Source organism: Drosophila takahashii, chromosome 4 (assembly GCF_030179915.1).
Source record: "Drosophila takahashii strain IR98-3 E-12201 chromosome 4, DtakHiC1v2, whole genome shotgun sequence".
Lineage (NCBI taxonomy): Eukaryota > Metazoa > Arthropoda > Insecta > Diptera > Drosophilidae > Drosophila > Drosophila takahashii.
The window spans coordinates 2,813,845-2,831,436 of NC_091682.1; the positions used below are offsets into that span (position 1 = coordinate 2,813,845).

At 34.9% G+C, this 17,592-nt stretch overlaps 1 protein-coding gene across 6 annotated transcripts in view; it reads left to right on the forward strand.

The window, feature by feature from the left end:
- The first annotated feature begins 498 nt into the window (after nt 1–498).
- The window catches only part of sv (paired box protein shaven), a 48,607-nt gene continuing 31,513 nt past the window's right edge, over nt 499–17,592 (forward strand). For 4 of the 6 annotated variants that reach the window (XM_017159950.3, XM_070218097.1, XM_017159951.3 and 1 more), the window contains exons 1-4: nt 499–773; nt 3,635–4,012; nt 9,721–9,861; nt 9,934–9,972. In XM_017159950.3, coding sequence (XP_017015439.2) covers nt 3,661–4,012; nt 9,721–9,861; nt 9,934–9,972 — 532 coding nt within the window. In that variant the 5' untranslated portion in view covers nt 499–773; nt 3,635–3,660. Of the gene's footprint in view, nt 774–3,634; nt 4,013–9,720; nt 9,862–9,933; nt 9,973–15,709; nt 16,678–17,592 lie in introns of those variants that run through there. The other 2 variants (XM_017159952.3, XM_017159954.3) reach the window with 2 other exon arrangements.

The following is a 17,592-nucleotide window of genomic DNA, read 5'->3' on the forward strand; positions in this document are numbered from 1 at the left end:
GAACTGCTTATTTACTCAAGAGTACATAAGCATTACATTGGTTGTAGAAGTGCGTTCATAGTCATGAACACATTCACGCATACACATATGTTAATGGCCAAGTGTAAATTACTATAAAAAACTACTTAAATACTTCAAAATTTTGAGTATAAAGACCGTACAAAGCGAAAACGGGAGATGTCTCTCATACCTTCTCTTTCACAGACTGGCGCTGAATCATTTCTTCTCTCTCTCTCTATTACTCATTCTGCGCTGTGATCATATTTCAAGCCCAGCTTTTGCGTTCGACCAACACGCTATGTCTCCCGATTAGTCGACTGCCAGTTTGAGCGCGAATGAAACCGACCAACCGTATAGCCGTCTTGGGCCAAGTTTTGAGCGCGACTCAAAAAATATATAAGCCACTATGAACGCACTCAGGAAAGTGGTCGCTTGAGTGTGAACGGCTTCCGCCGTCCATTGCCATTCAACAATTTAGTTTCGCTCGAGATCTCTTGGCGTACGCTTCAAGATCCACCTGAAACTCGCGTTGTTTCGTGGACTCATAGCCAACAGGTGGAACGCGCTGTCTTTTTTACCTGTCAAGTATCGTATTGACTGAAAGTGTCTAAGATTCGTAATTTGAGTGATATCCAGAAAAGTGATTTGGAATTCGTTTTTCAAAGCTTTCAATACTAAGAAAGTTTAGTCCTTTATATTATATTATATTATATTATACTACTTTCAATGCTTTAAAACGTTAAAAAATACAAAAAGCGGACATAAGAAATTCAGTAAGTGAGCTGTACGTTAAGGTGCTTTATTTATACATACTAAAGTGAACATATTTACCATCGTAAATGAGATATTACACATAATTCTACACGTACGATTTGTGCTGCCAACCGTTTTCCTGACTTCTATGGTGAAGCGAACTTAAATATCTTAGTTTTACCCACGCTCCTGACCTTGAGCTGCTTATTTTCTCTGTTTTCATAGACTGCCTTAGCTAAGTTTTCTGACTCGCCATTATTTGGCTGGAGTGTGTGAAAATTCGACTATTTTTCCCACTTTTAATTTTGTTGAATTGATTGTAGTATGGGGTGTAATGCATAAAAGTGAGTTGGTATTGAAAAGAACAAAGTGTAGAAACCCGAATGACCTCGAAGCAGGACCACATGCCCGACCGTGACTTTTGTTTTATGGTACCAATGATATCGCGATTCAACGTACTTGAAACTTTACCGTTTACCTGTCGGTGCATAACAATTACGGATTTAAAACGTTTTTTGAAAAACCTAAAAACTTTGAAAAATTGTATCAATCTTTTATTATATTATTGTTTATGTTAATACATCAATTTAAATTGTTTAAATTAATTGATTATTATTAAGTGAATTAATACAGACACGTACATATACATATGTATTTGTTTATATATGTTTCGTACTAGTTTTCATTTGTATCTATTATAAGAGCAGAAGAAGTGTTAAAAAGTCGGTGTTTGTATTATTTCATCCCTCTGCTAGACATCAACTTTATTTTCCCGCGCTTCTGTAAGCCCACCAGGTAAAGAATGAATTAAAAAGGGTTGATGGTGGTGGTAAGAGGTGAACAACAGAGCCAAACCCTGCACATTGAAAGACTGGTTCATTCTGATAGTAACATAGGAGGTGTAGGAATTTTCGAGGTAACAAATTAATCCGTTTTCCTCTACAATATGTATGTTTGTTGTCAAATTAATGATCATTTACATTTTTGTAGGAAATCGGTGCAAATACAAAATATGAATTGGTAGCAAATTTACTAAAAAATTAGTTTGACTTTACATAAAAAGGCGAATAGCCCAATGGGGTGCCAACTTCTAATGTAAGAATGAAAAGTGTAAAGGAAAAACAGATGGCCTAGACCATACCCTTAAGTGGCTCAGATACTTCAACTGCAGAGACCCTTAGGGGAGTGATAGTCCCAAAAAGGTCAATTAACAACAGGTGAATGAGTGCTAGCAAACACGTTTGCGCGGGTTCAACCTTCATCTGGCGGGTAGACAGTGCACCTTGCAGGGCAGGGGACTGGCTACTACGACGAGCCACAATTAAATGAGCGGGAAATGCAATTGCCTTCTGTCGCGCATTTCAAAGCCGTAAAGAAATAAATGTTTGATTGCATTTTGATAACCAAAGGACACAAATATTATTGGAGACCTCTCTTGAACCTAAACTGTGTATATTCTTGATTTGTATCAATGATGATATGTCTATTTTAATGCAAACTACGGAAAATGAATAAAATAAATACATTTATTTGATATATGAAGATAACTTTAAGTTAATAAAATTTCAAAATCTGTCAATTGCATACGGCGTTGCACAAAAAAAAACTATCTTAAATCAGCATTGCACAAGATAAAACGTATCTATCAGATATCCGTTACTCAGGAAAAAAAAAATACTCAAATAAAAAAAAATAGGGTTGCTAAAAGTCTGACATAATATGTACAGTGAAAAATATCTAGATACATTTTAATGCATCTACTGGAAGATGGCACTTTGAAAAATATAACAAGCCAAAGATTCTTACGATCCAGCAAGAAATTAGTTTTTCATGAATTTTTAAAGCTTGGAAAAACGGAAATTTGTATAGCCTTGCAGAGGGTATAATGATTTCAGTCAGAAGTGTGCAACGCAGTGAAGGAGACCTTTCCGACCCCATAAAGTACATATATTCTTGATCAGCATCACTAGACGAGTCGATCTAGCCATGCCCGCCTGTCCGTCAGTCTGTCCGACCGTTTCTTCGCAAACTAGTCTCTCAGTTTTTTAGCTATCGGGATGAAACTTTCCCAAAAATAGTATATACGCCCGGATCGGACATCTATATCTTATAACTCCCATAGGAAAGATCGGAAAAATGAACGATCAAAAAATTCTAGCTTCGGTCTTTTTTGAATATTACCTTCTACTTTTGGGAATATTACTTTTTAAATATTTTTGAATTTCGAATAAAATTTTTGAAAATTCGGATCACTATATCATATAGCTGCCATAGGGACGGTCAGAAAATTAAATAAAAAATTAATAGGAAAAAAATTATGTCCTTGTTGATTTTTATTTAATTTTTTTCTTCTCTGGGATATAGTTTTTCTTTAAAATTTCAAAATTTCGAATAGGAAGGATCAAAAAATAATGCCAAAATATACGAAAGCAGCTAAAATGTTAATTTTTTTAACATATAAGCAATTAAATCTAAATTTAATGTTTTTGTAAGTTAGTAGGAATAATCTGCAAGCGTATATAAGCTTCGGCTGGCCGAAGCTAGCTACCTTTCTTGTTATACCCGTTACTCGTAAAGTAAAAGGGTATATTGTATTCGTGCAAAAGTATGTAACAGCTAGAAGGAAGCGTTTCCGACCCCATAAAGTATATATATTCTTGATCAGGGTCACAAGCCGAGTCGATCTAGCCATGTCCGTCTGTCCGTCTGTCTGTCTGTCGACTTGAACTCTATATTGTGTATACAAAAGTTTTGACGACCGAAAATTTTTTATCAGAACTTGAACCACATTCGGATATTATACTTTAATATCGGCTTGCCGAATTATTTTTTATGCTAGTTTATTTTAAATAAAAAACATTAACTTGTTTTTATATTCCAGTTACTTTCACATTTTTGGCAGCTCTGATGCTCATAATGGATATGCAGACATCGTCACATCTTAGCCATGGGCTCGGGACACTCTCTCATCAGCTTCAACACCGTATTATACACCAGCCGCAGATTCTTCACAGTACACAAGACCAAACACTGAATACAAGTACAGGCCAGCATGAGCACGATCACCAACATTTGCAACACCATATCCTGTCTCAACAGCATCAGGGCGTTTCACCGACTTTACACACTTTGCAGAGCACGTCGACAGGTGATAGCCTAAGCAGTGCTATTAACCCCAATCAAAATCAGCATGATCATCAACATCATGCCGGTAGTAGTAACGTGTATACCTCACCACACATGGAAGATAAGTCAAAAGGTAAGTAAAATGTTAATACATTTTATGTTACTTTGATCAAATGGCATAGATTGGTTAAAATACGGGACAGAAACAGAATAGAAATTTGTTTGTACCCCTCATGCTAAAAAAATTGACTTTGAATACCGTTTATTCTTAGATAATGACAAATGAAATAAGTCAATTGATATATTCACGATTACATAAAGGAGTAAAAAGAGTTAAACAAAAGATTAAATTTCATTCTATTAAAATTTCAAGTGGAAAAATGTTGACCGTCGGAGAATAGGATGTTAATCCAAGTTACAAACGTCCGGAACTAAAGAACAATAGCTTTTGCTGGCAGAAGAGATGGGGAATAGTTAACCAAGCTCGCAAGAGCAATGCACTCGGGACGCGATTTTATTTCCCCTCCCAAGTTTTGGCAGTGCGACCAGTAGTCGCAGAAATCGATTCTTCTTGGATTCATGTTTGAGTTGTCTGAATGCTTTAGAAACCAGAAATTAAATGAAAGGTGTTTCCTCCAAGTCACGGAATTTTTGGTATAGGAAAATTTCACATGTCTTCACATTGGAATGTTCCACGATTTTTATCAGCGAATTCCTTTATATGAATCATTTATATTGTCTGTCCATCCACTATAAACAAGATAGAACACTATAGTCGAGAACCTCGACTATCAAATACCCGTTATTTAGCTAAAGGGGGGCGATGAAGATGGATATACGCAAGCAGCTAAACAACTGCGACTACGATCGGAAACGCTTCCTCCTACCCGCTACATACTTTGCGACGAGTACAGTATACACTTTTACTTTCTGATTAACAGGAATAAATTAAAACAAGAAAGGAAGCTAGCTTCGGCCAGCCGAAGATTACACTCAAAATAAATTTAACCCTAAATTTTAGAAAATCGCCATTAAAATTTTTTTTTTCTAAATACAAGAAAGTTATTTCTAAATCTAAGGAAATTTTTCTTAAGTCAAGAAAGTTTTCCTTAAATCCAGGAAGTTTTTCTTAAATGTAGAAAATGGTTACAATGAACTAAAATCACCCTAAAATCTAGAAAAAATGCCCTTAAAATTAGAAATTATTTTCTGAAAAATAGAAAGGCAAACGAAAATAATAAAATATTTTGGCAACACCTTTTCTAGAAATGAGTGCCCTAACCCTAAAATTAAGCTAGCCCTAAATAATAGAAACATTTTCTAAAAAGTAGAAAGTTTTTCTAAAAAATAGAAATAGTTGTTTTCACACCAAAATGTTCAATGCCAGAACTTGTCAGCTGCCGGGCGGCTGTACTCGTAGCGCAGACGGTTAAAGCGCTTGGTTAGAAATCGAAACGACCCTGGTTCGAGTTCCAGAGCAAACTATTTTTTACCTTTTTTTTTAAGTTTTTTTTATTTTTTTTATACCCTTGCAGAGGGTATTATGATTTCAGTCAGAAGTTTGCAACGCAGTGAAGGAGACGTTTCCGACCCCATAAAGTATATATATTCTTGATCAGCATCACTAGACGAGTCGATCTAGCCATGTCCGTCTGTCCGTCTGTCCGTCCGTTTCTACGCAAACTAGTCTCTCAGTTTTAAAGCTATCGGGATGAAACTTTCGTAAAAGTCGTATTTCTATTGCAGGTAGTATATATGTCGGAACCAAACGGATCGTACAACTATATCTTATAGCTCCCATAGGAAGGATAAAAAAAAAACGTAAAAAAATTCTAGCTCCGGTGTTTTTTTAAATTTTACCTTCTACTCTTGGGAACATTTTTTTTTATATATTTCTGAATTTCGTTTTTTTTGTCTTTTAAATCGGATCACTATATCATATAGCTGCCATAGGAACGGTCGGAAAATTAAATGTAAATTAATGGGAAAAAAATTATATCTTTGTTGGTTTTTATTACAGTTCCTTCTACTCTGGGATATGACTATTTTGAAATATTTCCGAATTTCGATTTTAATTTTTAAAAGATCGAACTACTATATCATATAGCTGTGATAGAAAAGATCGAAAAATTAATGTGAAATAATAAGAAATTTAACATTTTTGTGATTTGTAAATTAATAGAATGATCTGCAAGGGTATATAAGCTTTGGCTTGCCGAAGCTAGCTTCCTTTCTTGTTTTTTTTTGTATTTTATTTAAATTTGTTTTTTTACTCTTTTTTTTATTCCTTTTTTTTTATTGATGGCAAGCGGTAAACCGAAAATAATTTGGTTTATATTCAGCTATTTACTATATACTACACATAATATAAATTGCGATAATAATAAATACATAACCTTTAACATTCACAATATACAAGACACACAACGCCTGCATACGGATATAGGGAGGAGTACAAAATATAAACGTATATACAAAAAAAAATCATGATTGAACATGTTTTTTTGTTTTGTTTTTAATTTCTATTTTTTAGAAAAATTTCCTACTTTTTAGAAATTTTTGCCCTTAAATTTAGTAAAATTACCCTAAAATTTAGAAATATGACGTCAAAAAAAATCAAAAATATAGAAAAATGTGACCCTAAAATTTAAGGCAAGCTTGTCTTAAAGACAAAAGTAAGGCGATTTCCTTGACTTAAGGGTTAATTTTATTTTGAGTGTATATATCCTTGCAGATCATTATTTTTTTGATCCTTCCTATAAAAATCAACAAAGATATAATTTTTTTCCAAATAATTTCCATTTAATTTTTCTACCGTTCCTATGGCAGCTATATGATATAGTGATCCGATTTATTAAAAATTGTATTCGAAATTCAGAAAAATTTAAAAAATAATATTCCCAAGAGTACACACAAAAAAATTTGCTTGGTAAAATTGACCAACAAAGATAGTTGCGTAACTATTAAAATAGTTACGTGTATTTTGTTTTTGCTTTGGGTTTGTGTCCTTGCTAATTGTGTGTATTTGTTGTTGTGAAAGTGACTATTTACTTAGTAGAATTGACAATTTTGCTGGTTGGGGCCTGTTTGACAATTATTACAGTTGATTTTACCAAGTTTTTTTTTTGTGTGTAGAAGGTAATACTTAAAACAAGAAAGGAAGCTAGCTTCGGCCAGCCGAAGCTTATATACCCTTGCAGATCATTCCTATTAATTAACAAATCGCAAAAATGTTCAATTTTCTAATATTTCTCATTAATTTTCCGATCGTTCCTATGGCAGCTATATGATATAGTCGTCCGATTTTGATCAACTTAAAATTGAAATTCGGAAATATGTAAAAAGAGTCATATCCTAGAGTAGAAGATAATACAATAAAAACCAAAGAAGCTAGAATTTATTTCCTATTACTTTTCCATTAATTCTCCGATCGTTCCTATGGCAGCTATATGATATAGTAGTCCGATTTTTTAAATAAATAATTCGAAATTCAGAAATATTTAAAAAATAACATCCCCAAAAGTAGAAGGTAATATTTCAAAAAACACCGAAGCTAGAATTTTTTAAAGTTTTTTTTTTCCGATCCTTCCCTTGGGAGCTATAAGATATAGTTGTCCGATCCGGTCGGCTCCGACATATATACTACCTGCAATAGAAAGAAGACTTTTGCGAAAGTTTCGTCCCGATAGCTCAAAAACTGAGAGACTAGTTTGCGTAGAAACAGACAGACGGACAGACGGACGGACAGACGGACAGACGGACAGACGGACATGGCTAGATCGACTCGTCTTGTGATGCTGATCAAGAATATACTTTATGGGGTCGGAAACGTCTCCTCCACTGCGTTGCAAACTTCTGACTGAAATCATAATACCCTCTGCAAGGGTATAAAAACACGTTTTTTTCCGATCTTTCCAATGGGAACTATAAGATATAGTTGTCCGATCCGGTTGGTTCCGACTTATATACTACCTGCAATAGAAAGAAGACTTTTGGGAAAGTTACAAAAATTCTAGCTACGGTGTTTTTTCAAATATTACGTTCCTTATACCTTAAATGGAAATTAATAGGAAAAAAATTATATCTTTGTTGATTTTTATTAAATTTTTTTCTACTCTGGAATATGACTATTCAGTCAGAAGTTTGCAACGCAGTGAAGGAGACGTTTCCGACCCCATAAAGTATATATATATTCTTGATCAGCATCACAAGACGAGTCGATCTAGCCATGTCCGTCTGTCCGTCCGTCTGTCCGTCCGTCTGTCCGTCCGTCTGTCCGTCCGTCTGTCCGTCTGTCTGTTTCTACGCAAACTAGTCTCTCAGTTTTTGAGCTATCGGGACGAAACGTTCGCAAAAGTCTTCTTTCTATTGCAGGTAGTATATATGTCGGAGCCGACCGGATCGGACAACTATATCTTATAGCTCCCATAGGAAGGATCGGAAAAAAAAACTTTAAAAAATTCTAGCTTCGGTGTTTTTTGAAATATTACCTTCTACTTTTGGGGATGTTTTTTTTTAAATATTTCTGAATTTCGATTTAATTACACTGTGCAGCATTTTTAGTGCTTTTTAAATTTACCTCGATGGATGCTATATTTTTGGATTCGTTACGAATTCCCAAGTTAAACTGCGTTTTCCAAAAAGTTCCCCGACGCAAGGATTCTTAGCAAAAGGACCTCAAAGTTCGAAAAATTCAGAAATTGGCCAACTTTCTAAAGCTCTCAGAGGCAAACGGATTCATGGTTTGGTTAGATGCTAAAGTTTTATAAAAGATACACTCTTTATCTTTTAAACCCCATACTTACAAAATTTTTAAGATTTTTTTTAAGGCAGAAACAAGTTCTAGAAAACATAGTCAAAAAACATAAAAGTATACAGCTGCGGTCAAAATGGTAGTAGTGTTGCCGCCCTGTGTATTTAAAAGTTTGTTGTTGTAATTGATCTTTTCCTGGTAATATTGTATTGATTATAATTTTCCTATTAGACTAATTGGATAAGAAAAAATTACAACATCAAACTTTTAAAATACACAAGGCGGCGACACTACTACTATTTTGACCGCAGCTGTATGTTTTTCAGTTTTTTGACTATGTTTTTTGAAATTTATTTCTGCCTTAAAAAAAATCCTAAAATTATTTTATGTATGGGGTTTGAAAGATAAAGGGTGTATCTTTTTAAAAACTTTAACTTCAAACCAAGCCATGCATCCATTTGCCTCTGAGAGCTCCGCAAAGTTGGCCAATTTCAGCATTTTTCGAACTTTGAGGTCCTTTTGCTAAGAATCCTTGCGTCGGGGAACTCTTTAGAAAACGCAGTTTAACTTGGGAATTCGTAACGAATCCAAAAATATAGCATTTATCGAGGTTAATTTTTGATGCTGCATAGTGTTATTTAAAAAATCGGACTACTATATCATATAGCTGCCATAGGAACGATCGGAAAATTAATGGAAAAGTAATAGGAAATAAATTCTAGCTTCTTTGGTTTTTATTGTATTATCAAGCAAGGGTATATAAGCTTCGGCCGGCCGAAGCTAGCTTCCTTTCTTGTTAAATATTTCGGAATTTCGATTTTAATTTTAAAAAGATCGAACTACTTTATCATATAGCTGCCATAGAAACGAATTTTCGATTAATTTTAATTAATGTGAAATAAAAGGAAATTTAAAATTTTTGCGATTTGTAAATTAATAGAATGATCTGCAAGGGTATATAAGCTTCGGCTTGCCGAAGCTAGCTTCCTTTCTTGTTTTTGTTTTTATTTAAAGTGTAATTTTAGCTTTTCTCCTATTTTTTCTGTTACAAAGTAATTACCTATTTTCCCTTTTTACTGCAAATACAGTGAACAAGTTTGACGAATATTCAAACAGAATATTAGGCACCATATCGGACACAAATACGCCACCATCCGCTAATAATTTCATGTCACAGGCCCAAGGCGTCGAATGGATGACAGCAATGAATGATGTGCAAAACGGGGCAGGTACCACATTTATACGCGTTTCACTTTAAAGCCTATATTTAAAAGCAAAATATTTTCAATTTTTTTTTTCAGAAGACTCACACAGTTCGCAAGGCAGTATTTCTGGCGATGGTAAGTGATGCTTTAGTTTATAGTTTTCCATATTCAACTCAATATGTAGTACCGAATATCGTGGGAGCGACTAGTATTCATACCCATGTAGCTATCCACACTGATTTTTGCTTCAGTAACATTCTCTCACAAAGCTAAGTGACCGCCATCCGATCAATTTTCTGTGGCTTTGTAGGAATTGTCTCAAGTATCTTGGTGCCTAATTGAAAAAAATACCTTGACCACAAAGCTGTTTCCTGACTATGACAGAGTTCTTTTTGTTTCTTGTATTTATTTGGTTTGGTCAGTGGAGATAGTCATGAGACTGGACGCTGTCCGTCACTACTCACTCAGGTGACGATCGAACCACCTCAAGTTCTGATTCACATTTAGATTAAGGCACCATCATACACAATGCGGTGTACAATTACAACGTTGCATTATCAGGCTTTATAAGAAGACGTCGGGATAGCAACTCAGTTCCGATCCCATAACCGCAAATATAAGGGAATACAAATTACATCATCATTATAACTAAAATCAAATATAGACAGAAACCACAAATCAAATCGTTTTCAGGTAACATAGGTACACTTCCGGTTTCCAGAGGACATTTAAATAAATGAAAAAAAAAACAAGCAAGCTAAATTGAACACCCTTGCATAGGGTGTTACAATTTCAGTCAGAACTTTGCAACATAGTGAAGGATAGATTAATATAGCTGTCCTACGTATTTTATTATTATTATTACTACTTTATTACTTTATTTTAAATTCATTCATTCTTGAAAAATCAGTCTATATCAATATTATACATTTCTCGAAAATTCTAATATGTCGCACCTTTAAAACACAAAAGTTCTGATATCAAGTTTTGTGACAAAAAATTAGTATACATTCGACTAAATAAATACACTTTCTAAAATGTTCTGCCTAAACAGGCAATATCTATTGCAGCGTGCCGTGCTAAGAGGTGCTTTTCTTTGATATCAGAAGTTTTTGTTTTTAAGGGCTAGTACTCAACCCAACAAAAAGTCGTCCAAAACAAAAAACTACAAATGAAACAAAATTTTTTGACGTTATTTTCATATGAAGTTTTTTGTTTTGTACGACATTTTGTTGGGTTGAGTACTAACCTAGTACTCACTTCAATCAAAAAGCCTACTAAATAAAAATCTCCATACAAAATTTGGCTTACGAAATTTTTCGCCTGTCATTTTTGCATAGAAATTTTCGTTTCGCTACCTTTTTGATTGAAGTGAGTACTAGACTTAAAAATGACTTTTAAAATTGGTGCTCAATACATCACGGCACTACTAAACCGATTATCTGATACCCGTCACTCAGCTAAAGGGAGTGCGGAGATGATGTAGATATACAACTTTGATCGGGCATAACTTTTTAACGAATGGTCCGATTTGAACAATTTCTTTTACATTTCGAGAGGTATAAATATACACAACACAATTGCATTTATACTTCTCGGAAATCTTTAAAGGCACATTTTAAAATCGACAGACAGTCGGACATGGCTAGATCGATAGAAACCTTTTCCAACCAAATTTCCCTCCAAATTAAAATATCGGTGTCACAAGAACCGTTTTAAAATAAAGTACACGGTTTTAAACCAAAATAGAAGGCTTTGAAGCAAATGTTCCTAAATCAGAGCAAATTTACTACGAAACTCCAAAAAACTACAGATTCTGCGCCACCTACGCTTTTCCAAGCTAACCGTCCCCAAATCAGCCTCCGATTTCTGTGACACCCCTGGTAATATGAAAATTATGGATTTGCCACATTTCATTCGTACATTCGTACAGTAGCATTTTAAATATCCCTCAAAAACAAGATGACTGTGATGAAAATAAATATATATCAATCACGATACAAACAAATTGTCATCTTTGCTCATTCAAATACATATCGCTCACTGATCGAAAAATACCCATAATGAGTGAGGAAAATAAAATGATGAAAAAGTGACAGAAAAAAATATCCTTCACAAGTGATGAAATGATCATTGACAATATAGTCAAAGACAAATAGCACCGACAACTCAAAAGCATGTCCAATTTACAGTGTGAAGAAATAAAGTATTTGATCCATAGTCGGTGGTAGACTTAGCAGAAGATTCAAAAGATGTAACCTGCGCTTAAAAACATATAAATTGCTTATTAAAGTCTAGATAATACAAAGAAAAACTTGTATAAAACTTGGTGTTAGAAGCCTTATTTTGGTTAATATTTTTCTCATGTCCTCATGTCAAAAATGAGGAAAATGTTTTGAGGAGAAGGCAGTATAAAGAAGTTGTGATTTTTGTCAGAAAAATATTCATCAGCCCTGCTTGGTTACTCCTCATTTTATTGTGACAAATTTCACCGCCCTATGTTGAAATTATTTTGTTTGAGCAAAATGACAGATTGTGAGGGATATTTTACGAACCCTGACTAGTAGTAAGTTAAATTGGAGTGTGTTTCCAGATTTAAGATTTATCATCTCAATCCGTACATAAATCTAATTATAATTAAACAATTCCCAAAACATAAGTTAATATATGCTTAAAGGCGTTGTCGGGAGGGTTGGTTTAATATAGCCAAATAATAGACACAAAAAGCGTCCATAACAGCCAGTTGAATACACAATTGGGAATTAAATGTGACCCAATCTCATAGTAGCTGTCCCTTTTCAGAAAAGTAACAGCTGTGTTTCTTATTCTTCAAATGATGACTGCTGATGTGCTGTTTGACAAATGTTCTAGTAGTTAATTACACTGTGTAGCTTTTGGTGTGCTCAATACAAAACCGGCTAAGGTTTCAGAAATCCAGTATCTGACACTATCGGCTAATATCGGCAACTATTCTGAATACTTTCGCTCGTGATTTAATAAATTGTTAAACCCTTGTACGGAGTGGTAAATATTGTTGTAATGTGGCCTATGACACGGGAAAATGGTGTGAGTACCGAGGTCCTTTAAACTTCACATTTCTAGCGATTTAGTTTGTAACAAGTTTCAACAGTAAAATAAATAAATTCAGAACAAATTGTTTCTGCATCCTTTTTGAAATACAAATTTTCTTTCATTTATCACCCGAGGTGGGAGATATATCCCCCGCGCATTCTAGCATGAGGTTAACTTTAACTTAGTAACTTTAGTATAGCTTTAGTATTATTGGAAATGATATTTACAAATGTGGCAAAAGTGCATTTAATTTTGTGTAAAAATGGTGTAAACTTGGTTGTAAATTGAAAACCATATAGAAATATCCCTGTTTAATTGGGATCGGTGTTTTTTTTGATATCAGATAAAATATTGCCTTGATTTAAATTTTAATTTGTCAAATATCAACTGGCCTACTTCAAAACCACGAAGACAAATTTGTTTCTATTATTTTTGCGCGAATCTTTCTAATAAAGACATAGTGTCCGATTTAACTAATTATTTTTGTTGGCAAATTCTTATATATTAAAAAACAAAATTATTACGAAATATTTCCCTAAAAAATGTGGTATTATAGGATCCAAAAAAATGTAAACAACACCAGTTTACAAAAAAATCGATGAAATACGCCATGAAGGCGACCTTGCTTTTCCGGTAAAGTTCATATCCCTGATTAATAAAAGGGCATTTAACATTTTTTGTTTGGTACCAATTTGTTTCTTAGTGTAAACTTGACACTTTTTTATTTTCTAACTTGAGGTGTGATAAACCGTGTTTTAGGCGTGTATTTTTAAAGGAGCATTTTATGCAATGGTTTATTTATATTTTCCAACATTTTTTTAACTTTGACGAGGTGTAGTTTTTAAACTAAAGACTGAAACGCAACGACGTGCTTAAGAAAGTTAAAGAACAATTTATTATCCGTAATTATAATTATTATAATTAATACATTTGCCTACATTCCAAAATGTAAACCTTTCTGAGATTTATGCTGCTACCTGTGTACTGAACAGCAAAAAGTATGCAATCGCTTTCTCGAAGTATGTAATTTACATGGCCATGTTGGTGAATGGCGAGCTGTCATTTAACTCTAGAAAATTTCATAAGATTGTTAAGTTTTAACAAAATATTTGTATTTTTACCCTTGCAAAGGGCATGCGCGGATCCGCAGGGGGTTAGGGATATGGAGATTAATCGCCCCCACTCGAGTGGAAAATGAATGGAAATTGGGTATTCAAAAAGTATGCAACAAATAGTTTGTTCGCTACTTTTTATACCCGTTACTTGTAGAGTAATAGGGTATATTAAATTCAAGAAAAAGTATGTAAGAGGTAGAAAAAAGCGTTTCCGACCCCATATAGTATATATATTCTTTATCAGAGTCACTAGCCGAGTCGATCTAGCCATGTCTGTCTGTATGAACGCTGCGATTTTGGAAACTACAAAAGCTATACAGTTGGGATTATCCACACATATTCTTGGACTTCCTACGCAGCGCAAGTTTATTTCAGCTGAGGGCCACGCCCCCTCTAACGCTCACAATCGCCTTAAATGATTTTAAAAAGGTGCCTGACGCCCTCGCCTTTAAAGATTTAGGAAAAGTAAAAATGCAGTTTTATTGTGTTTATCAATACCTATCCAGTGCAAGCAAATCGGATTATTCGTTAAAAAAAAGTTATGAGCGATCATAACTCTCTTTTACATTTTAGAAAATTTTTTTTTTGTTGAAATGTTTGAACCATTTACTAAAAAGATATAAGCGAATTATGGAATGGCCACTAAGTAAAGGGCGTGAAAGCTGTTGCTTTGCAGCAGGACATGTGCGGATACAAGGCGGGTTATATGGGTGATAGATCTCCCCCATTCGGGCAAAAAAAAAAAAGTCTTTTTAAAGAGCACTTTAAGTCTTTAATACTCCTGAGATCTCGAAGATCATACGGACGTAGCTAGATCGACTTGTCTACTAATCCTGATCAGTAGGGCTGGTATTCAAGCCAACAAAAAGTCGGCAAAAAAAAAAATTCATATAAAAAAGTCAAGAAATTATTTTTATACGAATTATTTTGGTTTTGGACGAATTTTTGTTAGGTTGAATATTCATACTAATGGAAAAAAAACATTTTATTGGTCGATGATAGGCCCTTTTGTTTTGCAAGAACTTTTGGTACATAAGGCAAATTTTCCTAAGGTGTTTTTACTTAATGAACGTAGACGATCATGAATAATTTTTGTGTACGACAATGTATTAAATAGTAGTTTAATTGCTCGTATTAGAAGAACACGTTTAATTTTGCATAGAGTGCCGTCTATTACCTCTCATCACGTTGTTGAAAATATTAGACTTAATTTTTTAATATTTGGCTACATGAAATCATTTATTAAATTCCAACGGGCCAGTGCCGACGTGCTTGTGCGAAGCAACGGCAGCCGAGTCATTCAAGTGTGTGAGAGAGATGTCGAAATACGCAGAGGCAACACTTGAGTGGTGGGCAGGAAGGTGTGCTGTGATTGGTGCCGTTGCACACTGATGCCTGGCCTTCTTTGTGGCTATTGGTGGATTTCGAGGCCGCCTATTCCGATCTGAAATCTGAGAACTTTTAAGCTCCTGTTTACAATAGTCCAAGGCGGACTGGAATCACATGCTGAAGTATAAATGTTCTATTAATGCTGTTATTAATTTGAAGCGAGAGATTCATTAATGTATTAAAGTCGTACTACCCATGAACCATGTTTTTAACCACGAAAGCCAATTTTTCCTACGCTATGCACGGCACACATGGCGATAAGTCTGATCGAATCCGTATCTTGGCCCCTTGCCGGCTGACACTAGCCGCAAAAACACAGAAACAAAAACAGAAACTGCCTAAAAATAAACACTTCTGCCATTACATCCCCCAAATACTGTCGCAGTCCTCAGCAATTGGATTGGCCACCACAAGAGCAGCCACCCAAAATTGCCGTTTGCTGCGATGCTACGCCTTTGCCTGTCTTTCGGCTTTGGACTGTCTTCATTGGCTGACTGCAGTAAGATGAAAACGGCTGTCCCGGAGTCAACGCCAACCGTTACGGGTGGGCGGCGCGGTGGCGTTGTAAGCGTAAAAAGGACCACGTATTTCCAAGGACATGCAAACGCCCGCGCCATCCCACACTGAGTACAGATAGGGATAAGCAAAAATAGTAGAAGTAGATAAGAATAAGGAAACCGTGCGCAGAATCTCTGCGGCTGGCAGCAAACAGTCCGGAAAAAATGGTTAGCAATATTTTACGGTATACAAAACGAAAGAGAAAACACACTTTTAAATAAAAGAAGAAAAAGTAATGTCAACGGTTGAAACGGTGAAAAAGAAGCCCAGCCAGGGCAACTGAATAAGCCACAGCAACGCGAGTGCTCGGTCTACTTTACTTATGCAAAGAAGCTCCCAACGAAAATCAAACTTCATCTCCAGCAGCCAGCCGATGGCCAGTGCTTTTCCAGAACGTCAATCAGAACTTCGTTGTTGCAATCGGAGGACTTCTAGCTGTATCGGCATCGATTACAGGTTCGGTTTACCGTTACGGTTTGCGGTTGCGGTGCGATACGTATGTCACGCTTACAGTTAAAGCTCACCCTTCGACAAAATTTTAATAAAATGGTGATCGAAGTGAATACAATATAGTGATTGTGTCTAAATTCTGATTTTGGTCCAAAAAGGGAATATAATACAACTACTTCATCAATACCTATCTTCTGTAAAATGGACCTATCTACAGCCTATCGCTACAACCAGAATATGATGGAATATTATACATGTAATTCTCTACACTTAAAAAATTAGTTAAATATAAACATTCTTTAATAACTCACGAACATTAAATTATTTATTTATTTCTAAAATGATCCGTAACCTACATGTTCACCTAAAAATAGAATAGAATAGAATTTTGGAATTAATGCTGAATCACAAACCCACAGAATTTCATAAAAAAGTCTTCTGCTTAAAGCATTTTCCATATCGATTGGACCATAAAGTTGAAAATCAAAGATTTTTACAATTTCTTCGATCAAAAACCGCCTGTAAGAAATACTACTTGAGTGGACAATGAACAATTTAAATGTTTGTTGAAAAAATTTTCAGCTTAAAGGTTTTTATGGGGACATATTGTTGGGTTTGATCATCACACTTCTTTTGGTAATATCTATTACTATATATTATTGTCCAATACTGTCAGTTCCGAGGGCATGGGGAATGGTTCATGGCGGGAACTACTTTTGTGTAGTGCCGTGGTATAATCAGTGATATTCAAAAAGTATGCAACAAAAAATGTTTTTCGAGAACGAAATGTTCTTCTACAATTACTTAATCCATCTTTGCATTTGACTGAGACTTTATTCGCATAAGTACTTTTCTTTTTGTTCAGCCGTTAGCATTTTGACTATTAGGTAATAACGGACTTACATATCCTTTGCATCTGTTGATGCTGATTACTATATAACAGCGGTCGGCAGCGCCCTATTAAGTGAGCATAGGGTTTTGTTCTGCCGACGCGCTGCTCGCACATGTATAACGTAGAACAGCGGTCTGCACACACACATCGATGAGCTGCCCAGTGCAAATTACTCACACAAATATAAAACAAAATGTCAACGTATGTGTGTGCCGACCGCTGCTATATAGGCTCGGAAATGTCACTCTACAAGGGTATAAATCTATATTTTAAAGTGTT